Source organism: Triturus cristatus, chromosome 3_1 (genome assembly GCF_964204655.1).
Source record: "Triturus cristatus chromosome 3_1, aTriCri1.1, whole genome shotgun sequence".
In the NCBI taxonomy this organism is placed as follows: domain Eukaryota; kingdom Metazoa; phylum Chordata; class Amphibia; order Caudata; family Salamandridae; genus Triturus; species Triturus cristatus.
In genome coordinates this window covers 122,102,339-122,129,473 of record NC_140583.1, presented here as the reverse complement: position 1 = coordinate 122,129,473, position 27,135 = coordinate 122,102,339, and the positions used below count along the sequence as shown (strand labels likewise).

Sequence of the window (27,135 nt, the reverse complement as noted above, 5' to 3'; positions counted from 1 at the left end):
AAGAAAGGGCAGATGCATATGTAAAGGTTTGTTGAGTTTTGTAAATAACCAGGAGACACTCACAGTGAGTCATTGATCTGGTAACGAGAGGAATGCATTTCTCCCGCCGAGCAGGAAAACGCCCTACTGAGAGGCGCCTTAAGACATTAAGCTTGCTGCTATGTTCGATTACTTGACATATTAAACCTAAAGCCCAAAGAAGGGAGACTACAAAAGTCAATATTGAATAGATGGGAAAAAATATATTTTTTCTGATTTTAAATGTCATATGTTAAAACCGGTACACGCCATTCATTATTTAAAGGGAATTTCTAAAAATGCTGATAGCTACCGATTATGTTATTCACTGCCAGCAGCTTGTTTAAAATTAAATTCATATTTAAAATTGAATTTTAAGAAACCAGTATGAAGTTGAAACTGAACTGGATAGATTAAATGAGTCAAGTAACAGTGTTACAACCTGTGTTAGAAAGAGTCTATATTTAATTCACCAGTCGCTTGTGACTCAAACGTGATTTTTTAATGACCTAGAATGATACAAAATACGTTAATATTGATAGACTAGAACGGCCACGCATATACACAAATTCTACAGACCATTGTACTTAGTTTTCATACAAAGAGTGATATTACAAAAATTTACTACAGCTCAAAATATCTTACATGGAAAACGCATTAGTTGCAAGTGACATCCTTGCTACGATTTGTATCCTACTTGTTAAAATTAAGTCAAATTTCAGTTTAGTACTTAAAAGCACCACTAGCTATAATAAGCTTTATATGACATTATGAAGAATTAACATAAACAAAAATAGCATGACCTTATGCAGCATATTTCCAATAAAAAAAATAGTAAATATTAAAATAATGTTTAGTATTTCGATGTCTTGAAAGTTTAAAAATGGACGCAAAATTAAGATAATCTACATGTTTGTGAAATTATTATTTTTCTATTTCATTTATTATACCTACTCTGTTGAACAAAGGTCCACAAAATATGAAAACCTATGTCATATATTTGTTATTCCATGTTATTACAGATTTATCTATTTTTAAAAATAATAATTTAACAGTATTGCTATGTCTACAACTGTATAAGGCTTGCCCATGAATAGAAACCGTGAATTTTTATACCAGTGTAATAACACTGTTAATTTCTGTGGAACTTTTCTGTGCATATCTTCTTTATCTGCCTGTCCTTCCATTTGCAATGAAAAATAATTAACAACTTATCTTCTTCTAATAGTTTTGTATTCTTAGATTCTATTAGTTCTAGCAATGATTTTTGGAAAAATAATACTGAAGCTGTTGTACTTTTGCTACAATAATAAATAACTAAGTGAACACACTTTAACACATACCATTCATCTACTCCCAATTAAGGGGTTGTGGTTGAACATTCTAGCTAACAGGATGGCCCAATTGGGGCTCGTGGGAAACCTTCAATATATCAACTTACTACAAAAATAACATTGTCAACTCTTCCCCTGCACACCCTCCACCATATCAAGACGTTTGGATAACCCTTCTTCAATATTATCCCCCATTGTGTGCCATAAAAGTGTATTCTCTCTCTTGCCTCATTTTCAACTTTTTCAGAATATAAAGGTTTTGAAGTTATTTGAGCTCTAGTATTGAAAAACATTCCCATGTGTTAAAATATTTCCCCCAGTGTATGGAACGCAGCAAACGTGCAAAACATTAGAGATTCTAAAGCAGTTATATTTTAAGAAATGAAGTAGTTAATCAACGCAGTCCAGTAGGTGACAGCTAGTTGATACCCTGACCATGACACCGTCAAAATAAAATGTGATCGGCCTTCGCTCCGGTGCCTTTCAGCGGGAGCACTTGGATTTCACTCGCCTGGAGTTGCTGGTGTAGAGCGCATATGCATCACTAGCCCTTCTATTATCCAAATGTAGTGGTGTCCCAATTGGTGCCTCTTCTACAGGCAGTGATACTCAATGGCTGAATCATACTCAGTGTCCAATGCCTGATGCCTGATGCAATTGACATGAAGGACATTGATGAATTTTTAAAACATAGATGAAAGAGGGTCCTGGATCGCGGCAATAAACAACATACATTCAGTTAGAAGTAGCTACACACATGTTTATATTGTAAGATGGGAAGTAGACTTAAAACATACCATTGCTAAAGAATTATCCAAAAACAATAAAGAGCAACCAATACTTGTTTGGGCTCATAATTTAGGGAAAATTCTGATGTATTAGTATTACACCCTTGTGAGACTGAGAGCTATGCATATAGATTCTAATGTCTGCGCAGGGGTGGCGGATAGAAAGGTACTTAGGAGCAAATAAGGCGGTCAGGTGCACTCATGGTGACTTTGAAAAGAAGTGCAAAAAGGAGTAAGGGGGGCCTGGATGGGATTTGTCTCTAGCTTCTCTGTTTTTCTATTGGGGTACACAGGCAATGAGGGCGCCTACCTCTTTCCTCGCCATAGGGTGAAAATCATTGGTCACATGCTGCTTGCATATAGGCTGACTGTGGCTCAAAAGTGAAAATCACAGTTCACAATACCTACAGAGCTGTGGTGGTCTACGATCTACAATGTACACGTGCTGGAGAGATGGTCTTCATCATAAAGGGATAGATTTGATAGATTCACCAAAGTATGGGACCACTTTAAAAGATTTCTTAACCATGATGAAAATGGAGATGAGATCAAGCGCGTTAAGCCCATTGTTGCTTGTAGTCTTAGTTTATTTGCATGTATTCATATGTATGTATTTGTGGAGCGCAAACATAGCTTGACAGCAGAGGAGTTCCATATCAATCAGTTTCTGTGTTGTATATCTGCTGAATCTGTCAAAATGCTGCCTCAAATGTCCTCCTTTTAATGTGTCATACTAACTTATCTTGCCGACTGTAAAAATTAAGCTTCACTGAATACATGTATTCTTTTCTCTGTATAAATTCAATAAATAAAGTTGCAGCACATGTAGGCAGGAAGAAGGTAGTCACCTAGGTACAAGAGAGGTCATGTTAGTGGTAGTACAGGAACAGAAGGCAGAAGAGGAGGGACAAGGTAGAGAAGGACATGCTTGATGCTAACTGGAGCTGGATCTAAGGACTAAGACATAAACGGACTGAAAAACAATATTCGTTTTCCACCAACATAACAGACACATCAGTTCCTGGTGTCAACAACATTTTCACTTTACCCGGTGCCTATAAAGGCTGGGTGAAGGGGCGCCCCCCCATTATTAAAACAAAGCAGCCCCAGCCCCCATTTTCTTTATGGTCCTGCTACGGAGGAAGGCCCAAGTACCGCATCACCAATGTCCGTTGCACCGGACTCCGACTCTGCCGCCGCACCGGTGGCCCTGTGGTGTGACATTGACACTGTGAAATCGACGCCTCATGGCTTGATGCTTCATCGACACTGTACCACCAGTGGAACTAATGCCTCACCGCAACCACAGAATCAACTGCCCTGCGCATTGTATCGTCCCAGTAGTAAAAGAAAACAAGGGTACCCCAATATATGAACCTAGGGTGGTAAAGTGTTTTAGGATAACAATGATTCTGGTGTGGTCTAAAGATCCATTCAAAAGTGATCCTGTGGGCGGCACAAAGATTTAGGGTAGAAGGTGTAGGTTAATTCTTGAAGGGAGAGGTAAGTAATATACAGAGGGACATGTAGGTCAGTTTATGACTTATTTATTTACAAAACTATAGTATTTAGGTGCTCACACAAGTAAGTGACAATAAGCGTGACGTGAAAAGTGAGGGTGATATTAAAATAAAGACATTGCAATGACAACAATAGTAGGAACTCCTTCAAAAAATGTAACTGAGTGAAAGGAGTTCCTATTGTAGGGGGTCAATGGCGTTTCGATCTCAAATACTCAAGATCAGTAGGTGAGCTAACTGAATTGGGTCTGGTCAGGGGAATGAAAGGAATGCAACTCGTTGAGCGGCTGTGTTAAGAAGGGATCTTCTCAAGTTTGTCCAAAGTTATGGGTGTAAACGCGGTTTAAGCAGCAATTATTTGAAGAAGGGTCTGCGACCTGCTGCGATGGTTCCATACTTTTAGGCGTACATACCGTGTGTGAGGGTAATGGAATATCAGGAATGAATCGCCCGATAATTGCAGAACAGCTCCTTTGTTCTTGGGCGTCGCTCGGAGATGACTATTATTTGAAAAATCACAGGGCAATGTAGCCTGGGAACGAAGAGCGGAGCGAATCCTGCTGCATTGGATGCCGCGCTGAGTGCAAGACTGTCTCAATCGACGCCTCACCTTCCAGCGTCTCTAAAGTCTTGTACTGGGGGTCTGTACAACTCTGTAGCCAGCCCATGTTCCATCGCGGTCGTCCTGAACTTGTGGATTCTAGTTCATTAAGTATGTTGTGATAGCCCTGAAGAGCTATTGTGTTTCTATGCGCTACAACTATATTTAATCTTTAATACATTGTAACTTGACTTGTTTATGTTAGATGTTTGTTGTTTTGATCTTGCTTTACTCAAATTGATATTGGCTATTTTCCACAACTGGTGTGGAGTACTTTATGTAGTGTTTTCACTTTGTTACTTTGTGTGTGCCCAAATACTTTACATATTGGCTCTTAAGTTTAGCCTGAGTGCTCTGAGCCAAGCTACCAGAGGGAGAGCACAAGTAAACGTAGTGTGTACTACACTTCCCCTGACTAGGATTGTGGATACCTAATTGGACAGGGCGCATACCTTTGCCAACTAGAGAACCCATTTTCTAACAGGGGCTTGTGGGTCTGGGTATCCCTACCCTCCCCCCTTATAGATTTGGTTTTTAAACATGTTCAGGACAGGGGACTAAGTTCCAGAGTACTGTAATGGCTGCCAGCAACCTTCTTCTCATGTGGCTGGCAGCCAGTCAGTGCACTTGCTATAGCACGAGTCAGACTCCAATGGGAGCGCGGTAGCCCAAGGAAAATAAAGCTATATTTAGGATGCAGGCAAAGAACAGTGCATTATGTAGGCATACTAAACCTTTATGATTGGCTGCCCAATCTCAACATTCTACCTAACGGAACTTTGTTGACCAAAAAGTAGTCCAGGAGACGCATCATTGACTTATGCCCCTTTTTTATTCCAGGGTGGTTTTCACTGCTAAATAAGGAACTTGTGGTCTAAGCATACCAATGTCACCAGCACAACTATTAGGAAGTGGTAGTCAATGGAAGCTACACTATCTATTCTATATCTGCACTCTTCACCGCTTGCTGCCATAATGCTGTTGTTTCTTAGTGCTGAAAATAGCAGAAGGTACTCATAACCAGTTTAGCAGTAAGATAAAAAAAATTATTTGCTCTTGTTATGCACAGATCTCAGTACCAACCATCCCTTTGTGGTCTGTATTTTATTTCTTTTCTTGCTAGTCTAATCAAAACGTATTTGGTTAATTATGATTATTTCAGCTTTTTTTTCTCACTCTGAGGAAAATATTTCAACAGTGGCCAAAACATTCTATTTTTCTACTCAAATTCCACTTTAATCTCCTTTGGTGGACCCTTCGTTCAGCGGATGATCCTTTTCAGGTGTTGCGCCAAGTCACTATGTAAAATCCATTAGTGGCTTACTTGCCCGCACAGATGCTGGCGATGCGCCTGGGCAAATCTACTGCAATGGACGATGCAGTTGAGGGGACGGGCACAGCTTGTAGTCTCTTGTGACAGAAACATGCTGATTAATAGGAAATGGTCTTTTTCATTTGGTTTCTTTTTGAGGGGCTCATCTGTCACAATGACCAAAAATATATAGCGTATAAATGCAATATTTAACGGCTGATCTGCTCCAGTTCAGATCAAGGCATAATTCTTTCTTGCAAGACACAAGAGTAACATTACAACTGGAACTCAGAAATATATTGCAACATTGCACAAGATAATTGGCAAAGGGAAGTCGGTTCAATTTCAATCCTTTTTACAATAGTAGGTTCCATCTTCTGAATAGTGGGGTAGCTATCTTGGGCCCACCGCTGCCTCCTAGTGCCTGGGGGATCGCCCCATCCAGGGTGTCAGCAGATCCTCTCCTGGTTTTACTGTGTCAATCTCCCAACAGAGGTCATATTTGAGTGGCATGTCAGGTATCTGGAGATGTGATGTTGCCCCAGTGCAATGTCTGTGGGGTATTTATGATGGCTCCAGAACCTGAAGCGCTTTCAAATGCGGAATTGAACCCTCTCATGGAGCTGCTGCAGAGGCGAGGGCACAATTTGAGAAAACACAATCCCCTCATTATTTTCAGTGGAAAGCGGTGCCTCTGAGTTACTCTGCAAGAGATGGGCCACCACCACTAGAACTGATGATTAAGTTCCTGCTAAGGTAATGGTACTCTGTCGTTTCCTGTTTGCTTAACGTCCACAAGAAGTTCAACAAAAAGACGTGCCAGTGTCTCGCGTACAGTGGGGCTACAATGAGACATCAAACGTGGACATGACCATGCTGTGCAACAGTTTAGCAGCACTCACCAGAGGTGAGTACCACAGTCACTCACAGATACATTAGAGGCACTTTTCAAAATTCCTTCACGGGCCGCTTCTCATATTTGTAAGTCACTACCATACTTTTATGGTAAATTGTCCTGCAGTACGCTCCCTGATAAGCCAGCCCGCTGGAAGGGAAAATATGTGGGTGGGATCAAATTGATAGGGTGAGTAAGGTAAGTGTTTCTTTTGACTATAACCCTGGAATCAAGCGGGCCTCCTATGTTGACGGGGCTCTATCACCTTCAAATCTCTGATGTGCTCTGTAGTGGAGTCTGTCTTCTTGCTTCATTGTCATTCTTTGAGCCTTAATAAAATATCATTGTTTACTTGCGTCCCTCCTAGAATCCAGCCTCCTGGGTATTTGAGGATGTAATGCAGATACAACCAAGTTCGGATTCTTCCCTTCTACAATCTCCTTTCTCCAAAACTGATCAGTAACAATCAACCGTGTCTCTTGCAGCACTGTGCTGTATCAAAAGACATGTTTAAGCGGCAGATGTTAACAGAATACAGAAGTGAGGCTCTGCTTTCAAATTATGCTTATATTTTTTCAAAAAGTGTTTAATGTGTGATTGGCAGATAACACAAGACAACAATAAAAGTAGGGGCATATTTACAAGGGCTTTATCTCCGCTTTTTTGGCTTTTAAAGCCAAAAAAGCAGAGATAAAACTGTCGCCCTATTAACAAGAGGGTGCTAACATGCATTAGCGCATGTTAGCACCTTTTTACCCGACGCCTTCCTTTGCATCTCTAATGAGATGCAAAGTGGGCATCACTGGGCAGTACAACCGTGTAAATATCTCTGATGTGCACATCGCGATATTTACAAGGCTGCCAACATATTTTAGCAGACGTTAGTTTTGGACGAAAACCGCTGTTTTCGCCGAAAACTAACATCTGCTAAAATGCAGCCTTAGGCATACCTAATATGGGGGTGGATTGTGCTGATACGACCACAGATTCGTATCAGCAAGGTTATCGCCGTTTTGCAGGGAACATCGCTGGAAAACCAGCGATGTTCCCTGCAAAACGGTGATTTCCCCACTATTGCAGGTAATTATATCGCCCTGGGGAAATGCATTGTAAAAAACGCGCTAACAGGGCGATATAATCCAGCGATAGACAGCGATAGATAGAAAAGGGCTAAGCGTGCTTTGCGTTTATTTATCACCGTCCTTGTAAATATGCCCCCTGATTCTTTGTCAATGTTTGCAGTGCAATAGAGACCTGGCTTATGTCATCATCCCTTCAATGTATGCGTTTTGTTTAATTTGCAATCCTGGATTCATAGTTCTTTTTACTTCCCATTACAGACGCACCTCTACGCCTGGATTTCATTTGAAATGTTTAGCTGGCTTAACAGTGATTAATGCTGCATATATGTGTTTGCAAAACACTCCTGAATATTATTTTTTGACTATGTTTCCTATGAAACATTTACTCAAAACCAGTAATTTACATAGATTGACTAATAAAATAGTTGTGACCAAATAGTATGACATTATGAAAGACACATATAAAAAGGTTTACGTAAAGTGGGATGTGATGAAAATGCTTGAAGGCCATTATCAGAAAGACAAAGCATTACCAGAGAGATGTCTCCAGAAGCGCGTGACCCTCTGCAGATATAGCAAGACTCACCTGGATTAACATGTCGACAACCTAAACGTGGGAGATCTCTTGCTCAGAATTGCAGAAAGCACAAGGAGCATAGAGAATGATGCTGAGGAAGGGTTTGAACTTAGGGTTCTCCTAGGATCAGATGAATACCTCACCTTCCAGTGAGTAGTGAACGTGACTCTGTCTTCTCTGCTGGGGATCAGATAAGACACAGGGACAGAGTAAAGACCCGGACTGGCTCATGTCTATGGAAGGCGAATCAAAGCGGTGGATTCAGGAGGAGCATGAATGCATGACTCTGAAGCCTGAGTCATAAAGGGATATCATTTGATAATTTTACTACTGCAGCAAACTCATTATGGAGTAGGTGTGGTTTTCCTGGCGTGCACAAGTCCTGGCCCCGCGCCGCTGGCATACAAAATGCCGCTCTGTGTTTTTTAATAGTGAAAAATACGAGCCGAGGAGATACTTGTCCGCTATTTAGGTTTTCCACCAAGAGACCTCACACATTTGTTAACAAACTACTACTGACCACTGATGGCTGGAAGGAGCCCTGAACAAATGACAGCACACACTCTTATGGAATGTGATGGATGGATGGAGCAGCCAACTTAGATTTATGTATGCAATTTGTGGTCCAATGTGCTACACTATTCCTAAATGTAAATGTATCAGATGCATCGCTACAGAAACGGAAAGGTTCTCACAGGCACAATGGCCCTCGTAGAATCTGGAGCATGTCCTAAGAACACTTGGGGTATATGCACAAAGGAATGGGGCGGAGCAGTGCTGCCAGCAATGTAATAGTGCCGTGCTGCATCATTTAAAAAATGCAGGGAGGCACCGTATTCTCAAGAATACAGCACACCCTCATGGTTTCCCTTGAGCTGGAGCTAAATAAAGCTGCCTAGCGCTAACACAGACACCCTATGGTGCAAGGGTACCTGAGTTACAGGGTTGATTGGTTATGAACAGGAAGGAACACTTGCCTGCACATAGACAATCATTAAAGGCGATTTACTCTTTCTATGTGTGCTGCAGAATGCAGCAGACTAGGATAATAGCGCCAATCTAACAGCTGCTTTTCAAGGACGTCAGTTTTTGGCGCTGCCCCAGATTTACAGATCCTTGTAAATCTGGGGCAGCTCAAAAAGCAATGGGTGTTGCAGTGGAACGGCCACAGCAACACTCATTGCACGCCGCTTTTACGCAGATACCTTCAAGAGAGGGTACGTTATTTACAAAGGAGCGTTAAGCCATTCAACGTGGATTTCGCCACTATGTAAATATGGAGCAGGGCATTGCGCTACCAGAGCGTCCGAAGAAAGTGAGGCCCTAGTGGCACAATGCCTTGTAAATATGTCCCTTGGTTTGAAATCTTTGGACCCGCTCTAGCCTTTTTAGCTCTGCATCACAGCTGTAAAATATCACGGTAAAATGTCAAATCCAGACAGATTTTTTAAATTATTGTAAGGTGTCCTAAATGTTGCCACTGGGAGCAGTTTGTGCTCAATAGCCTTTACCCCTTCCAAAAGCTGATAGTCCTTATCTAAAGCCATACAATGACTTTGACTTTTAGTTTCTGTGACTCCATATTTTCATAAAATATTTGTATGTGCTAAAGAACGAGAAGTCTTCTCTAGAGACAGGCTTCTTATTAAGTCTCAAACAGAAGAAAATTAAAAATTCCTAAAGTTTGTAAGAGCGGCTATGCTGCTCTGTGCACGCGGATGCCTGAGTACTTCAGATAGGTGGGCAAGGGACAGCTGATTGGCCATGCCTGCTGCTCCTCTGTGATGACTGGCAAGGGGCGGGATTCAGGCAACTTGGCAAACAACCAATGTTCTTTGTAAGCAAGGCAGAGGCCCCCAAGAAGCATTTCACATCTCAATATTACATCCCTTCATACCATTGAACACCTTGATATAAAGTGTGCAATCCCTCAGCATGTTCCACCTGTTGCATTAGGAGAAAGAAAGCCCCCTTCATGACTGAAGGTGACATAACTGTCTGCTCCAGAATTTCCTGACTGGCATCTAAATGCATCCGGTCTACTTCCCAACAAGTTGTAACATCAGTTGTTCCCTGAAGGCCCCACTGACAGAAGGATCATGGACCTTGTACCATAACTAGATTCAGAACAAGACTGCAGTCCAAGAAGGACAGGGGAAGAGGGCCTGTTCTACACTGGACAAAAAATGGAAGTCCCTTGCCCTGCACGTTGGTCTGACTCCATGTCTGTTCATCTTTAACCCCCAACGCCATCATCTGTCGAATGTATTTGCAGGTCAGTGCATCATATAACTGTGACCAATACTGGAGGAGGGGATGCTGTGCAACAACCAGAGCTGCTGATTTTGGAACTGGGGAATTGGGTTTGTGTCTCGGCGTCAGCTCAACATCCTGTGATTTTGGGCAAATCACTTACTCTCCCCGTGCTTACAAAAATATGAACGATTCCTTGTGTAATATATCTGGTGCTCATGTAAAGTTCTCCAAAACCTTTGGTTGAGTTTGCACTATATAAAAAAGGCAAAAAAAGTAACATTGTGCTCAGTTGCTCACGTAGACCATATGGAATTTCTCAGTACAGTAAAGAGATGTAGAGTCTTTATAACAACGCCCTAATTATATCGCAGTTTCCGGAAATACTAAGAAAATGCTGACACCCATCACTATCCGTAAAGCATCTTAGAAAGACAATGCCATGTCTACTAGGTGTGTGGGTGTTCTTCGACGAGGCTGTGATGTATCCGACAATTGTACATTTGACAAAGCCATCCAGGCAAATATTGATCCATCTGGATTTTACAACAAAAAATATGTACTATTAAAAATAATGGATCTTTTATGTCCTGTTAAGTTATATTCGATACAGGTGTAATCAAGTGAAAAATGTCCTAGAATAGTCTGTGGACAAATAATTGAGACAGAAATGTATGATTATTTGTAATTGCTATAGATTGCCTGTATGTCGCTGAAGCTACTAAACCATGCTGTGAGGCACAGTGTGTTTATTCTTTAGGGAAAGACAAACCACTCTTATTCTCAGTTATATATCTGAAGTTTGTATTTAAGAAGGACTTTCAACGCAGAAGGCCTCCTACGTGGCTAAGGTACACATGGAGACTGGGTGCGCTAGACACATAGGTCCTCATTCATTCATTCATTCTGATGCCCGCTTCGGAATTATGAGTTGTGTGATTATTTTCACACTCTTGCAGCTCTCCCGGATAGATTCCGGCAGGTCAAGTCAGATGTTGGTGAGAGGAGGTCCATAGAACGTCAACTCATGCAGCAGTGCGCGTGTTAAACACGAGCGTCGCGTGGTATGCCTCATTTTAAAGTTGAAAACAATAGTATGTATTTTCCACGGGAGGTAAATACCTCATCGTGGGTTACCGGTATTTATCACTTGTTGTAAACTCTGCCTATTCCATCTAACCTTTAATGAGAGCATTAGTGATGACATTAGAGTGGGGTGGTCATGTAAAACCCTCCAATACTGTAGAACATGCTACATTTAGGGGAAAGTCCACCACAGGAATTTTCACCATCATAGAGATAAAATGTTGGAAACCCTACTTGTTGATGCTTTACGTAAACTACCATTTTCTACAGTTGTTCAAGGAATTGTTATTACCGCCCCACGCTGAGCTGGGGAGCATTTTCATCAGCGTGTCTGCCCCAACCTTTCTAATGGGTTCTCTCCCCAACACCTACAGCAGCACACACTGTAGGGCTTGGAAAAACGCTGGCTCTGCTCCACAGATGTCTTCATGGCAAACTTTGTAAACCTTGCCAGCTTTCCAGATGTGCAGTACGGCAACCAGTGGGTGGAAACTGTTTTTGCAAGAGAATATTTGGAAAGAATACATTTTGAGGGGGACTTTTATGTGAAAAAAGTAAAATAACCTGCCAATTTGTCACACAAAATCCTTTTTAGTGGGAAGAACTTCACTTTTCTGTGTCCTGCATGTTTTTCACGTTTTCAGTAGCAGGTGTTGTACACTCCACCCAGTTCTGCTAGAAATACAATTCCTCCCAGGAAGGGATGCGGTCTAATGGCCAAGCTGGTGTATTTTCAACCTGGGTTTTAAGGGCCAGATGAATAAAGGGTTTTATTGGTTGCAAAACATCTGATTCAGTAAATATAAGGGTTTGTGAGCGCTAAAAAGCTTTGCGAACCGTGCAAAGCCCATTAATCGATTCGGAAAAAGTTTTCAGTATCATTAAATAGGTTAAGTAAACATTAAAGAGCCGCTGTTTGGAAGGGGCGTGTTGAGGGAAGCTCTTCCAAATACTGATTCCTTAAGGTATGTTTTCATATTTTGAGACCAAAATTCCCATGGGACAATTCCTCTTTGACCACTGCCCAGACCCTTAAAAAAGGTTTTTTAAATTGTTTCAATTTTTTGGGAGGACGAACAAGGAAATCAATCAGCATTTTGTTTAAAACAGGTTGCTTTATTTAAAAGCTTTCACAGACATGGCGGTCTGCTGACCCCAGGAGGCCACCATGCCTGTGACTCTAGTCAATCACGGTTGGTCGCAATTTGTGATGTGCTTTTTAATGAAGTTAGTCAAATTGCGACCCTCAGCGATTCAGAATTTTGGGAACTGACCAATTAGTACAAACTGTGAGACTGGGCAAATTACTTACTCTCCCTGTGTTAAAACTAAAAATGTGTGTAAAATATAATGCAACTGTAAGTATATGAAATATAATGTCTTGGTGAAATGTGTAAATCTCCAGTTCAAGTGCAGCAACTTTCACACAATTTAAATAGCAGCAACAACACCACTGCTGCATCAGTGTAATGTAGAAGAGCATGACTCCTCAGAGGGGCTTGTACTGTGTGTATTGTGCGACTGATCCATCTGAAAGAGCTGCTGAATGAGTGGTCACCACGTGGTTGGGTGACTTAGAATTATAGCATGGAATTGTCCTTTAAGATTACAGAGATTTTTTAATACTCGAAAATCTGTATATGACCTAATCAGTTATTAAAATGTAACCTTTGTAAAACCGGTCCTAAAAAACATAAAGGGGCATTTTTACTAGGGACTTGCATTGTCCTTGTGCGATGCAAGTTGCCACAAAGCAGTGTAAATTCTTAAACAGGATATAGAAAGCCACGCAAGGAGCTATTTAAAACCATGTGTGGCTTTGCGAAGAAATGTAACACATGCAGTGGTTTGTACTGCATTGCGTTACATTTTGTTGTGGTAGTCGTTTCATGGGTGGAGTCTGGGTGTTCCTGTACATCCACCTATGGAAGTAAATGCAATCTCAGATTTACTAAAGGCAGGAAACCTGGGATTATGACAAAATAGAGCACGTAATACATGACGATGTTATGAGAAGAAATATCATGCATAGAAAGAGGAAATTGCCTCTTAGGATTGTTTTTGTGCACAAAACAAAAATAGTCTTGCAGAGTGTGTCAGCATTAACAGAGAGCAGATATGGCGCATTTTGCTCGCTCTCTGAAGCCTATGAGCTTCAGAAGCCTATGAGCGAGTGAATCTTGCTGTTCTAAGGTGCCAACGATCAGACCATGGCATAAGAGGTTTCCATTGACAGGATGTCATAAAACTGAGAACAGCGCCTAATTTCTTTTGATACTGGAAGATCCAAAAATCATATTTTATTCTCAACATACCAGTAGGCACTAATTCGGTTCCAGATAGACTGGGTCCTTGGCAATGCAGGAGACTAATTCTCAACAAGCATTGGCAAAGCTAACAGGTTTGACATTGTCCCAGCTTTTTGGCAAATCTTTTTTGTTTTCTCATGGGTTTTGCAAAACTTTATAGTTTGGAAATCTTCCAGGCATCGTTCTAAAATAAAAAAAACATTGACAAAGGAAAAAATGTTTTTAGGTCACAAAAAAGAACACATTATCATTACTGTGTAACATGTTTGTGTTGATGTGCTGTGATAGGTCAGTATGCCCTAACTCATAGTGTAGTCTGCCAATGGCTGTAATGGGGTAACGCATTACCCCATGAGGCAAGCACGAGTGGATTAGACACAAAAGTGATTGACACAACCACATACAAATGGATGAAGTGTGGCCAAAAACTCCTATACGTAACTATGTCATGCACATAATTTTAGTAAAATCAAAAGATCTTGGATAAAATAGACTTAAAAAAGCCAATAGCTCTGGCATTGGTTGTCAGCCTCTTGCCTTAAAGAAGGAAAAAAAATACAAAAGGCAAGAAATAAGATAGGTGGCAAGAAAGAAAGAAAGAAAGAAAGAGAAAGAAAGAAAGAAAGAAAGAAAGAAAGAAAGAAAGAAAGAAAGAAAGATGACACCTACAAAAACTGATGGCACAAAAGTAAAAGAGAAGGCACAAAAGAAAAAGAAAGCACAAACGAAAGAAGGAAGAAAGAATTAAAACACAGAAAGAAAGAATGAAAGAAAGAAAGCAGGAAAGAAAAAAGAAAACAAGAAAGAAGTAAATAAATAAATAAAGAAAGAAGTATTGATAGAAAGGAGTAAGCAAAACAAATCAGGAATGAAAGTAAGAAACAAAGATGACGAAACAAAGCAAGCAAGAAAGAAAGCGGGGAAGCAAGAACAAAAGAAAGAAAGAAAGAAAGAAAAAAAGAAAGAAAGAAAGAACGAAAGAAAAAAGAAAGAAAAGAAAAGAAAAGAAAAAAGGATTAAAAGAAAGCATAGAAAAGAAGAAAGAAAAAAAGCAAAGCAACAAGAAGAAAAGAAAGATCTTTAATGCTCAAAAGATAGATAAACAGGACACTCCAAAAGAAATTTCCAATAGTAATGGCAGGAGACAGGAACTGATGAAGCATGGAATGTGGCCTGAACTTACACCATGTATAAAGCGTCCTGCTTTCACCTTAGGCTCCAACCATAAAGGCAACACTAAAGTAAGTATAAGGCAAAAAAAAACACTGCCACTGAAGGGTACTACCTTGTGTGCTGATATGCTTATCGTGATAGGGCAAAATGCAGTCACGCAAAGTGAAGGTATCCAGTGACTGAAGTAGGCTGGCCCATTGCCCCATTCCGTATGCTGTAGTGGGCGGAAGTCAAATGTGAATGACACAAACAAATCACATGGACCATACTTGACCAGCAATATACACCGAAGAACGGATACTGTGTTAATCTCAGAATTAAACGTGGAGTACTGCACCCTCATGGTGTACTACCATGTTAAAGTTTAGGCAACTGCTGTGACTGAATAACGTCACATGGATGATACATGCCATACTTTATCCATGCTCTAGATGCACAAGACAGATATTATAACTATTACTCTGCTTACTGCCTCTCCCACTCATCCCTATATAGAGAGTCATTTGAAGTGTCTACTACTGGCACCGACTTCCTATGGGGCGTTATACAGCTACCGGCATTGTCATGGAAACAATGGTTTTTTTCCAGTTCTGAGGAATGATCCTAACTGGGCAGATGCCTTCACCTTCTGCACCAGGCTCAAAGGAACAGCCCAAAATGAAAACAACTAATAGTTATGCTGATGTGTGCTTGAGCCTTAAAGGTATTTTTAGAAGGAGAGTAAAAAGTTGCAAAAGATCTTTGTCTGCAAGATTTTAATTAAAACTTAGCACTTGTGAACTTCTCCTCTGGTAAAAGATGGTTTGTGGGGGTAAAAACGCCAGGTAGAAGACTATGTATATATGTATATGGTATTTGTATAGCGCAAACTTAGCCAAAACACAGTGTCTGCTATGTGCTATGCCTGTACTCATTAATACTGCACAGTGCTCTGAAGACACTCGTTTGCGGTGGGCCTCCATAGAAAAGAAAACAAGTTAAATCAGATACCCTTCTGTTTTACGTACCTGGCCCTTTAAAATCCCATGATTTTTGTGTTAAACTCATATTTTTCATACAAAACATGCTTTTGGTGGATGTTTCTGCCACTTCACAAAGTTTGTGGAGGGAACCCTCTGTAAACTTACACATACCTATGACAATACAATGACTTCGCTCAAGATCTTTATCACAAACCACACCCTAGGCCTATGCTCTTATTTTCCACAAGTGGAACTGTCTGTCCAAGTCTTAAGATCATCTGACTAACACAAAACAGCAAACAACAGTGTTTAAAGTGTTGCCTCATTGGCACAAATTCAAGAACTTACTTGGAAAGTCAGACCTGTTTTCATTTTATTATGCATCCATCACACCCTCTTTTACGCAAGCTACTATTATTCTAAGTGTTTAAAAGCAAACTTACTTAATGATACCTGGTTGCACTAGCTAAGTCTTTGATCCTCTAAACGTCACTGGATCTTACAACAAACTCCAGGGTCGCGGGCTATGGCACTGGGCTGGGTTTGTGGAGACATGCAAACACTCATCATTGAAATGAATTGCATATAAAATAAAATAATTACACATAAATTACTCCAATGTGTATTTATTGTGAATCTCAGGAAAAATTGACTGGTGTTTCAATGGTCCACGCCCAGTGTCTGTTGAGATAATTCAAATGGTGGTCTGTCAATCTGAGACAGGGCTTTGAAATGGGGAGGGGTACACGAAATCAACTATTCAAGGTACAACTTGGAATGCAAATATGCCTAAATCAAGGGTTCTGCTGTACTGATAGGCTAGTCCTGTCTTCAAATTCAAGTAAAGGTTACATCAAGGATAAATAAATTCTCATAGCCGTGAATCCATCACCAGCAATACAGCGCCATCCTTTTTTCAACCACCAAACCTTTCCAGTTCCAATGGTCTCTTCTAAGTGGTTCTGTTCCTGACTCCTCGAAAGATGCAATCATCATCCCCACCTTAGGAAACCCACAACGCCCCCTCTGGTACTGTCCACTTACTTTCCAATCTCAAACCCAAACAATATATTTTAAAGGGGAGAGAGCTTAAGGAGTATGTTGAACAGAATGTCCTTCTGAGCGATGACCAGTCTAGCAACAGACTATCTCCAGGCACAGAATCAGCACTGGCGATTGTTCAAGAAGACGCTGTCTTTCTCCGTATAAAGATCAGCAAGTAGCCGTGATCCTCCCAGTCCCCATGCTGGTCAAGACCACTCTCCAGCGGTGCAGACTCAAGTAATGTGCTAGTTTAGTGCAGGTTTTTATTAGGGTGGAGTTTTGATTGGATTCCAATGATTCCAAATCAGTGGAACTAAGGGGCCTCTCGAAGGCTCGCAGAGGGTGGCCACATGTCCTCACCACTTAGTTGTAAATATGGTACTGGGTAATGGTTTACCTGGGGCCTCTCAGTGGCTTGGGGAGGAGGACTGGGTGACCCTCCCCCAAAAATGTAATTGCATCACCCCACTGGACCTGTTCCACCTGAGGGTTTTTTTTTTTTTAAATAAAAGGCATGAGAATGCCATTTTTTTATCAGTCGTTGATACGGGATCCATTGTGCTGACAAAAAAAAATGTATTTGATCCAGGGGGCAATGTATCTCTACTGTGGTCCCCTAAATGTGTTTTTTACTTTTTTCTACAACAGGGGACTGAGTTACTGAGTCCTAAAATGGCTGTCATCACGTTTGTTGATGTGGTGGCAGACAATCAGATTTCATCTTGAGATATGTCGGCTCCGCAGAACCTCCTTATTGTGAAATATCTATCTTTTTTCCTCTTAATTTCTCACAAACTACTGAACGACATTACACCATATCACAAAAAAAGCATGCTTTCTGGACCAAGCTCTTGCTTTCTGCCATATCTGGTGGATTTCCGTTCAGACACTTTGGGTGCAGCTGTGCCTAGTTTTCCTATGGTAAAAGTTCACTGAAAAATCCAAAGGTTACATGGACATTTTAGTTAGGCCCAGATTTCACTCGTACAAAACCAGTGAAATTCAGCAGTTTTAGTTACCCGATGCTGACTATAACTTACGCCCTTGCAATGCACTGCTTATAACCTCTCATATTATATCACTCTTGGCATGGTCAGTAACATCACTGATGACGTATCAAAGGACATCACTAATGACATTACTGATTCTTGTCCCCCGCTTGATCACCCCAAAACTTTCCATGTGCATCAAGAATCAGGAGTGCACTTTTTGGGGGAAATTTTGTGGCGATTTGTCAAATGTCGCAAAAGATATAGTCAAGTCATAAAGCACTTTTCTTATGGAAACTAGGTGCTATCTATAGCTACCTACTGTCCCTCTGCATGCCTCTTTGTGAGATCAAGGACTCCTCCTCCCCCTGCACAGCCTCACTTGGACCCCATGACAGCTTAAAAAGCCTCTCAGTGACATGGCCGGCTTTAGCGCTGTTGGCGTCTGGTGCGACAATCATTTTTGGCTCCCTCACCCCCATGATCTCCTCCTCAGATTCCCCCATAACCACTGGGCAAAAGTGCTCTTCATCCCTCCACTGCCCCACTCTCGCATATGGTCAAATGTGTTTTAAAGCACTGGTAAAGGCTGACTTTACTAATAAGAACGTATATCTACCCCAACAAACCCTTTTCAGCAACATTATGCCTAGATAATGAAAGACTGGAAAAAAAACACCGTCCTAACCTATTTTTTGCAGTTTGCGTGCAGCTCTGTGATTCCAATTCGTAACAGTCACAGTTCTATATTAGGGGTTTATCTTAGGAACTGGGGTGACACAGGATATTTATGACAAAAACAGTAATCCACTCAGTTTTCCACATAAATACAGATCTGTGATCTGCACGGTACGCGTGCTTTGCAGCAGGCATATTAACCTTCTGCGCTACTTAATGGCAAGTGAAATCTGCCTCTAGACAAAACTCTGATCTCTCTCTCACTAGCAAGGCACATTATGCACAAGAGTTATCTTGACATTTTCAATGCTGCCTGAAAGAAGGACACATACAGACCTCTGTCCCAGGTGTTATTAATCCCAGTTATTGCAAAACACAGCACCCCCTCCAGGTCAGCGCCTAGTGCGGCTGTACCAGTCGCACTGCCCTAAAGTAGTCCCTGCTCGGTGACATCAATGACACCTCCCCATGACAGCATTCCCTGCCCCCTCTGACATCCCCCAAGCCTACCTGCGTTGCCTGTGACAGCTTCTCTTGCACCCATGACTCCCCATATAGAGCTCATATGGCCAAGGCCCCTACATTAGCTGGATAATGAGAGCTTTGCCTGCACACAGGAACATCTACAAGTGCCCGTATGCTTGTCCCCCTCTCCATGCCACTGGAATCAAGCTATCTTGGCTGAAGAGGGTGAAACCCCGAAACCGGTCCTAGGATGCTTGTTTCCAGTCCAGGGAGGACGTGGCCTGGCAGTTCGGGCTGGACTGTTCCTATTAGGCACAGGGTCAACACTGATTTGCATATGGCTGGGTCCAAACTGGAATGGCATGGTGAGCAAAAAAACGATGGATTTTGGCCCAGATCTCTGTACTGGGGTGAATGTATGACATTGTTCTGCGTTCTGTCCATCATTAGTTGTTTTTGCATTTGTCACCCTGAGTGGGACGGGTATGCTCAGACGTGAGTCCCGTGCTCTCCATGCCACTGGAATTAGGAATCAAGCTATCCTGGCTGAAGAGGGGGGGAAACCCCAAAACCGGTCGGGAGGACCTGGCCTGGCAGTTCGGGTTGGACTGTTCCCATTGGGCACAGGATCAAGACTGATTTGCATATGGCTGGGACCAAACTGGAATGGCATGGTGAGCAAAAACACTATGGATTTTGGCCCAGATCTCTGTACTGGGGTGAATGTATGACATTGTTCTGCATGCTGTCCATCAATAGTTGTTTTTAGGTCTCGCCTGAGCCAGCGCATTAGCGCTGCCCTCGCGAGAGCTTTTGTAAATGGGGGATCTGGAAGTGCAAACAAGTGCTTTCAGGCCTCCAAATACAGTGCATGTGCGCCGGGCGTGCGCACCATTTGGCAGCCTGCACACCATTTGCTTTCACTTTCGCGGCCGCTTTGATGTTTGATCGCGATCACTTTCACTTTCGCGGCCGCACGGCTGCTTGTTTATCATTGCCAATCCTTATGCCTGTGCGCCACCAGGCCAAGTTAGGACCCACTGCCCCTATCCGTGCGCCACCATACCAGGGTAGGAGCCATGCCCTCCTGTCCGTGCACCACCAGACCAGGGTAGAAGTACTCGGGACTGTCTTGACCAGAAGCGCTCTCCAGATTGTACAAACGCACGTTTACGGAGAAAAGTGCCCATATTACACCCGCCTGCCCCCGAGACAATCACAGCACCTCTGGAGGAATCGCCAACATTACACACTCCCAGGGTGAATCCGGCTGGGAAACGTGTTAGATGTGCGCCTGCTGTACAATTGTAATATAACTAACTAGCGCGCGACAGAGGAGCAGGTTTAACATGTCAGTATTTGGAAGCCCCTGAGTCATGTGTAACCATGGCCGCTTACCCAAAGCTCCATCTAAAACTGCCCCTTAAGCGTGGCATATTAATACGGTGGTGCAGTGCATATGGCTAGATAGTTTGTGGAAGGGGCATTACTTTGGGGTGGCAGAAAACTTGGAGACGGCCATACACCGCCAATTATTATACGTGAATAGCTCGCGAGGCTAGGACATTCGCCTTTTTTTGCAAATAATAAATGATTAGTGACCCTTGGAAGATAACATAGTGGGTCTGGCAGCCCTGTATCTGTAGCTTGCGAGTATGCCAGCAGTACGTGCTTAACTCGCTGAGCTAGCACTTGCTTAGTTCATCACCTTCTGAAGGCTGAGAAGCGGTGTGAGTGAGCCAGCAACGATTCGAACCTTCGACCGGCAGCTGGCGGAGCTCCGCAGCAGGCGCGTTGACCCACCCCAGCTGCCTTGGACCCTGAAAGGCACAGGGCGGCTCCTTGCACGAGATCCGTGTCTTGGGACATCACCCTTCGGGAAACAACAGAAAGAAGCGGCCTAAAAAAACAGGTGGCTCCGAATTTCTCCAAGTTCTGCTTCAAAACCACAGGCTTATGGGCGCCTATATAAACCAGCTCCAAACAATAAATAAGAACTTTTCTAGTGGGCATTGAAACCCCCTTTTTGCAACAAAAGCTGTGTCTTTTTAATGAAGCAATTTGGATGTGGATTGGTTATTTTTTTCGCTGCACTTAACCCAGGGCCTCTTGAAGTAATCGCTGGGTTCCCGTGCAATCCAGGGCAGCGAAAAAACAAACTACCTGCAATTACAACTTGCCGTAAATGCCCCACACAAGAGGCTTCCGGAGTGTCAATTTCAGCTGTCAGTCAGCCAATCCATCAGGCCACTCAAAGAATTGCAAATTTGATTTTTTAATGGCGGTAATTAAAAATCAAATTTTTTTCCCAGCGCACAAAACGCCGAGAGGCAAAGTAGCTGCATGGAGCACGTCTACTATTCACAACAAGCATTTGCAATGCAATACGTCTCACATTTATACGAGTTTGAGCTATTGGCATTGTAAATGACAGTGCCTTTTATTTATGTTTTTAAAAAACCAAACTTAAATAAAAAGCATTGTCATTTACAATGCCAACAGCTCAAACTCGTATAAATGCGAGACCTATTGCATTGCAAATGCTTGTTGCATTTGTCACTCCGAGTGAGACGGGTATGCTCAGACGTGAGGGTATGCTCAGACGTGAGTCCCGTGCTCTCCATGCCTCTGGAATCAAGCTATCCTGGCTTAAGAGGGGTGAAACCCCAAAACTGGTCCTAGGATGCTTGTTTCCAATCCAGGGAGGACCTGGCCTGGCAGTTCAGGCTGGACTGTTCCCCTGAGGCACAGGGTCAAGACTGATTTGCATATGGCTGGGTCCAAACTGGAAAGGCATGGTGAGCAAAAAACGATGGATTTTGGCTCAGATCTCTGTACTGGGGTGAATGTATGACATTGTTCTGCATTCTGTCCATCAATAGTTGTTTTTGCATTTGTCCCCTGTGAAAGGCACCCCCCTGTGATAACCTGGGGCCCCCAATGGCAGGCCTCCTTTCCGGGGGCCAACCCTCCTTTGCACCACTTGACACACCCCATGCCTCTGTTTGAATCCAAAGGCAGGCCCCTCTCTTGCCCCATGGCACGCCAGACGCCCTTGACCCCGTGGCACGCACGATGCCCTCTCCCCCCCCCCACACACACTCCCTCGCTCTCTCTTGCTCTCACGGCACGCCCACCTATGAAAGGAGAGCCTCGACTCCCCGGCATCTCCTCCAGGGCGCAGTAACCAGAGCTCCGGGCCATGCTTTGCGAGCTCACAGTGAGAGCGGCGGCTCGGGTGTCCCCTCGACGCCCGCGTTTAATGAGATAAACACCCGCTCACCCAGACACGGAACACCCGTTCACCCAGACACGGGTTACTGTAAAGCGTCCTTATCGCGAGCAGCGCCATCTCCTGGCTGAAGTCCAGTCGGGCCCCTCGTAGTGCACTTTGGGAAGGCGGGACTCGAGGCGCTTCCACGAGTCCTCTCGGGCCTTCGCCTGTCACTGTCTAGAGTTGTCAGCATTACCTCAGACATGGGGACACTCCCAGGCCTTCGCCTGTCACTTCACGACATGCACAATCAAAGTATGAAAGAGCGTGGGGGGAACACTGAAACCAGTTTAAATGCAGTTTATTTTTACAATAAAAGGTGCACGCATTTGTTTCATACTTTTTATACAAACACGTATGTGTATGCATGCAAATGTATGTATATTGATATAAGGTATAACCTTTAAGTTACATAGGAAAAAATCACAAACCGCTTTATAAAAAGCCATTGAGCGTAAATTACTACAACAAATGTTGCATATTTTTCAAAAAATGCTACAGATCTAAAAACACATGTAAAACATGTTTATATATGTAAAAAACGAGTTTGCTAGCAGACAGGCATACAAACCGGTACAGACTGCCATAATACCTTTAACTCCAAGACATGCTAGCCACCTGAGAAACACTGTTGGGGTAGCTGAGCAGAAATGAATCTGCACCGCAGCAAGGCACAGTGTAAATATGCTGGACGCATCGGCGCTGGTGCCAAAGGAGAACGCGAGGACAGACTTTCTGTGCCACAGTCTGGGGTCAGGTGAGGCCCGTGGTGATCACTTGTAAAACTTCCACCAAAGGCGCAGCGGCAACAACCAGAGACATCCTCGATCCGGTTCAAGAAAAACGCACGTGTTCATAGAACGCGCATCTGCGGACAGTCAGCCTGTTCCATATAGCTAATATCCCAGTTGGAAACATCTTTCTAGGTGGGACAGTGATTGACACCCTCGCCCCAGAGACATGTTTTCTAAAAGAAACGGTTGTTTACATTATGCTGTCGCAGGTCAAAGTCCGAAATACGACAAAGCCTGTTCAGCCATCCATCCTTCTGAGGTCGATCGATTACGTCTCATTAAATCAGTTAATAGAAATATCTATACTCTACAGCGCATAGAAACAGCAGCAGGGCGGTAAGATGCGCTACATAAAAGCAACTGTTATTTTTTTAGTAATCCCCAGCTGGCCCAATTTGGACGTATATGGAGAAAACCTCTCTCTAGGGAAACTGACTTTTTTTTAATGTTGGCGCTTTCTGCTTCTTGTATAAACTGTTGCTTAGTCCAAGGCTAAAACCCGTTAATGTGAAAAGTTTCAGGGCTCGTTAATGGTAGGGGGGCGGGGGCGTCAGGACCGGGCTGTTCTAGGGCTGTTAATATAATTGGGGACATACCTCGAACTTGAAGTCCAAGTCGCCGTCGCGCAGCTGGTGGTTCTGCGCGGGGGGCTCTTCCTGGGGGGCGGTGAAGGTGCTGTCGGGACGGGTCTCGTCTGCCATCTCCCCTAGTCAGGGATGTGGTCCCGGCTCAGCCTCCTTCGAGTGGCAGCAGAGCTCAGCTCTGTGATCTTCCAGCCACAGCTGCTCCTCGCCCTCCCTCGGGGCCGGGGGGGGGGGGGGGGGCGGGGGGCTCCCTGAGGGCTGGCAGCTTCCGACACAGATCCGCTGCCTCCTCCTCCCTCCTTCAGCGTCCCCTCCCTGTTAGCAGGCTGCGGAGTCCCCGTGCTCTGATGCCCCTTCTCCTGGGCTCCACGGGGCGCCCTCTTGTGTGCCATTGGCTTGGTGGGCCACTTGCTGCCTGTGCCCTCGTTGAGGGGGCTCTGGCAGGGGCTGTTGCTGGCATTGACCTTTTGTGCAACCATTCCTTTACATCCGGGACACCTGCCTCTGGAACGGTACCCCTCTTTTCTGTACAGACACCTGCTCTTATGATGGCACGCACATCCAACTTGTCTTTCTCGGGTCAAGCCCAGTGCCTCTTGGAAAACTGCTCTACCCTTTCACTCACCACTGGGCACCCATTTTCAACGGCTCGATCCTTCCTTTCTCCACGGGACACTTCTTTTTGAACCGCCACCTTTTGCTTCTGTTCGGGGCGCCTCTTTTTACATCGCTCTACCTTCTTTTCTCGCCTCACTCAGGGCGCCTCTTTTTAAAACGCTCCGCCTTTTATCTCTACTCTTTTTAAACCGCCACCTTTTGCTTCTGTTCGGGCACCTCTTTTTAAATCGCTCTACCTTCTTTTTCTCCTCAGGGCACCTCTTTTTTTAAAACGTTTCGCCTTATATCGCTCCTCTAGCCTCCTCTTTTTAAATCTCTCTGCTCTTTCCTGTTCCTCGTGGCACCTCTTTTACACCACTGTACCCTTTCTCACTCCCTGGGACACCTCTTGTTATGTCGTGTACTGCTTGTTTTTCCCATGTGTGCTGCTTACACAATGCTGCTCCCGGCTCTCTTTCAATACACACCTCTTGTTCCATCCCGTACCCTTTCTCCAGGCAGACCACCCCCCCCCCCCCCCCCAGTCAAATGCTGCTCTGCTCTCCTCTGCAGGGCACCTGAGCTGATGTACAGCGAAGTCCCTACGTGTTGCTTCAGGGTCCCCCCCCCCCCCCCCACTTGTGCGGGCACTTCTTTAATACTGGCACCTGAACTTCCGTGGCACCTCTTGCTGAATTTTAATCGCACCTTTCTCTTTTCTTCCTCGGGTTGTCTAGTTCAGACCTAGTTTCCTCGTGCAGTGACCGCGTTTGAAGGTGACCCCTCTTGCTGCTCAGATAGCTCGAGTTCTATGCTCGCCCTCTTCCCTTCAGTGCAGCCCCCACCAATCTTTCAGTGACGTAGCTGTATTTCTGCGCAGACATCTCTCTTTTAACATCTATCTCACTCTCGTTGCAAGCACCCATTCTGAATCCGACGCCCACTTTTTAGGGACAAAATATCCCATTTCTGAATAGATACCTCCTGTTTTATCGTATGGATTGTAATTTCTATTATATAGTGTTACGTACCTCCGAGGAGGCGCTGAAGCGCTTTAGGCCGGGCCGCACGGGGCTCGGAAACCCAAGGGGAGGGTGAGTCCTAAGGTATGCTTATTTATTGTCCGTGGCACATTGTGGTGTACAGGCAGCTCTTGTATAATGCCTCGGGTCTCCTCCCTGTCTGAGATCAAATGCCCTCTTACCCTGGGGTAGCTGGTAAAGTCGTGCCCTGGGATACCCCACTACGTCAGTGCCCCGGGACACCCATTTGGCGCTGTCCTGCTCTGACACTTTACTCTTGTAAATATATTTTTTTATCAAGCGCGCTAGTGCCCATGGGCGTTTTGGCGCTAGAAAACTATCATGGACTAACAGTGACCCTGCTAGAAGCTAATAGTTGGACAACAGTCAGGTTTGGGGCTTTTTCCTAAAGTGAAGGTGGTTAATTTGAGATTTTATATACATAGGAAGACTGTTTTATAATTAAACTTCTGCCAAACCACGGTGTCTTTTAAATTTGTGTCCCACCACATTTTTTGTGACAGTTGAACACAGCTTTTATTGCGACCAACCACTGGAGTCGGAGCAATTGTGAAGCACTGCTCCTTAACTAAACCACCCCAGCACTGCTGCTTAACTAAACCACCCCAGCACTGCTGCTTAACTAAACCACCTCAGCACTGCTGCTTAACTAAACCATACCCAGCACTGCTGCTTAACTAAAGCACCCCAGCACTGCTCCTTAACTAAACCATACCAGCACTGCTGCTTAACTAAACCACTCCAGCACTGCTGCTTAACTAAACCACCCCAGCACTGCTGCTTAACTAAACCAGCCCCCAACACTGCTGCTTAACTAAACCACCCCAGCACTGCTGCTTAACTAAAGCAGCCCCAGCACTGCTGCTTAACTAAACCACTCCAGCACTGCTGCTTAACTAAAGCACCCCAGGACTGCTGCTTAACTAAAGCACCCCAGCACTGCTGCTTAACTAAACCACACCAGCACTGATGCTTAACTAAACCACACTAGCACTGCTGCTTAACTAAACTACACCAGCACTGCTGCTTAACTAAACCACACCAGCACTGCTGCTTAACTAAAGCACCCCCGCACTGCTGCTTAACTAAAGCACCCCAGCACTGCTGCTTAACTAAAGCACCCCCGCACTGCTGCTTAACTAAAGCACCACAGCACTGCTGCTTAACTAAAGCACCCCAGCACTGCTGCTTAACTAAACCACACCAGCACTGCTCCTTAACTAAACTACACCAGCACTGCTGCTTAACTAAACCACCTCAGCACTGCCGCTTAACTAAACTACACCAGCACTGCTGCTTAACTAAACCACACCAGCACTGCTGCTTAACTAAAGCACCCCAGCACTGCTGCTTAACTAAAGCACCCCAGCACTGCTGCTTAACTAAAGCACCCCCGCACTGCTGCTTAACTAAAGCACCACAGCACTGCTGCTTAACTAAAGCACCCCAGCACTGCTGCTTAACTAAACCACACCAGCACTGCTCCTTAACTAAAGCACACCAGCACTGCTGCTTAACTAAAGCACCCCAGCACTGCTGTTTAACTAAACCACACCAGCACTGCTGCTTAACTAAACCACACCAGCACTGCTCCTTAACTAAAGCACACCAGCACTGCTGCTTAACTAAAGCACCCCAGCACTGCTGCTTAACTAAACCACACCAGCACTGCTGCTTAACTAAAGCACCCCAGGACTGCTGCTTAACTAAAGCACCCCAGCACTGCTGCTTAACTAAACCACACCAGCACTGCTGCT

The 27,135-nt window shown here is 43.9% G+C and overlaps 1 protein-coding gene across 4 annotated transcripts in view; it reads right to left on the bottom strand.

Annotated features, from left to right (window-relative positions):
* Positions 1-27,135, bottom strand: part of ANO1 (anoctamin 1) — an 852,930-nt gene that overhangs the window by 429,950 nt on the left and 395,845 nt on the right. Inside the window, exon 1 of one of the 4 annotated variants that reach the window (XM_085643535.1) lies at positions 23,751-23,944. The exons of 2 other annotated variants lie outside the window; for them this stretch is intronic. In XM_085643535.1, coding sequence (XP_085499661.1) covers positions 23,751-23,855 — 105 coding nt within the window. In that variant the 5' untranslated portion in view covers positions 23,856-23,944. Of the gene's footprint in view, positions 1-23,750; positions 23,945-27,135 lie in introns of those variants that run through there. One more of the 4 variants, XM_085643536.1, reaches the window with a different exon arrangement.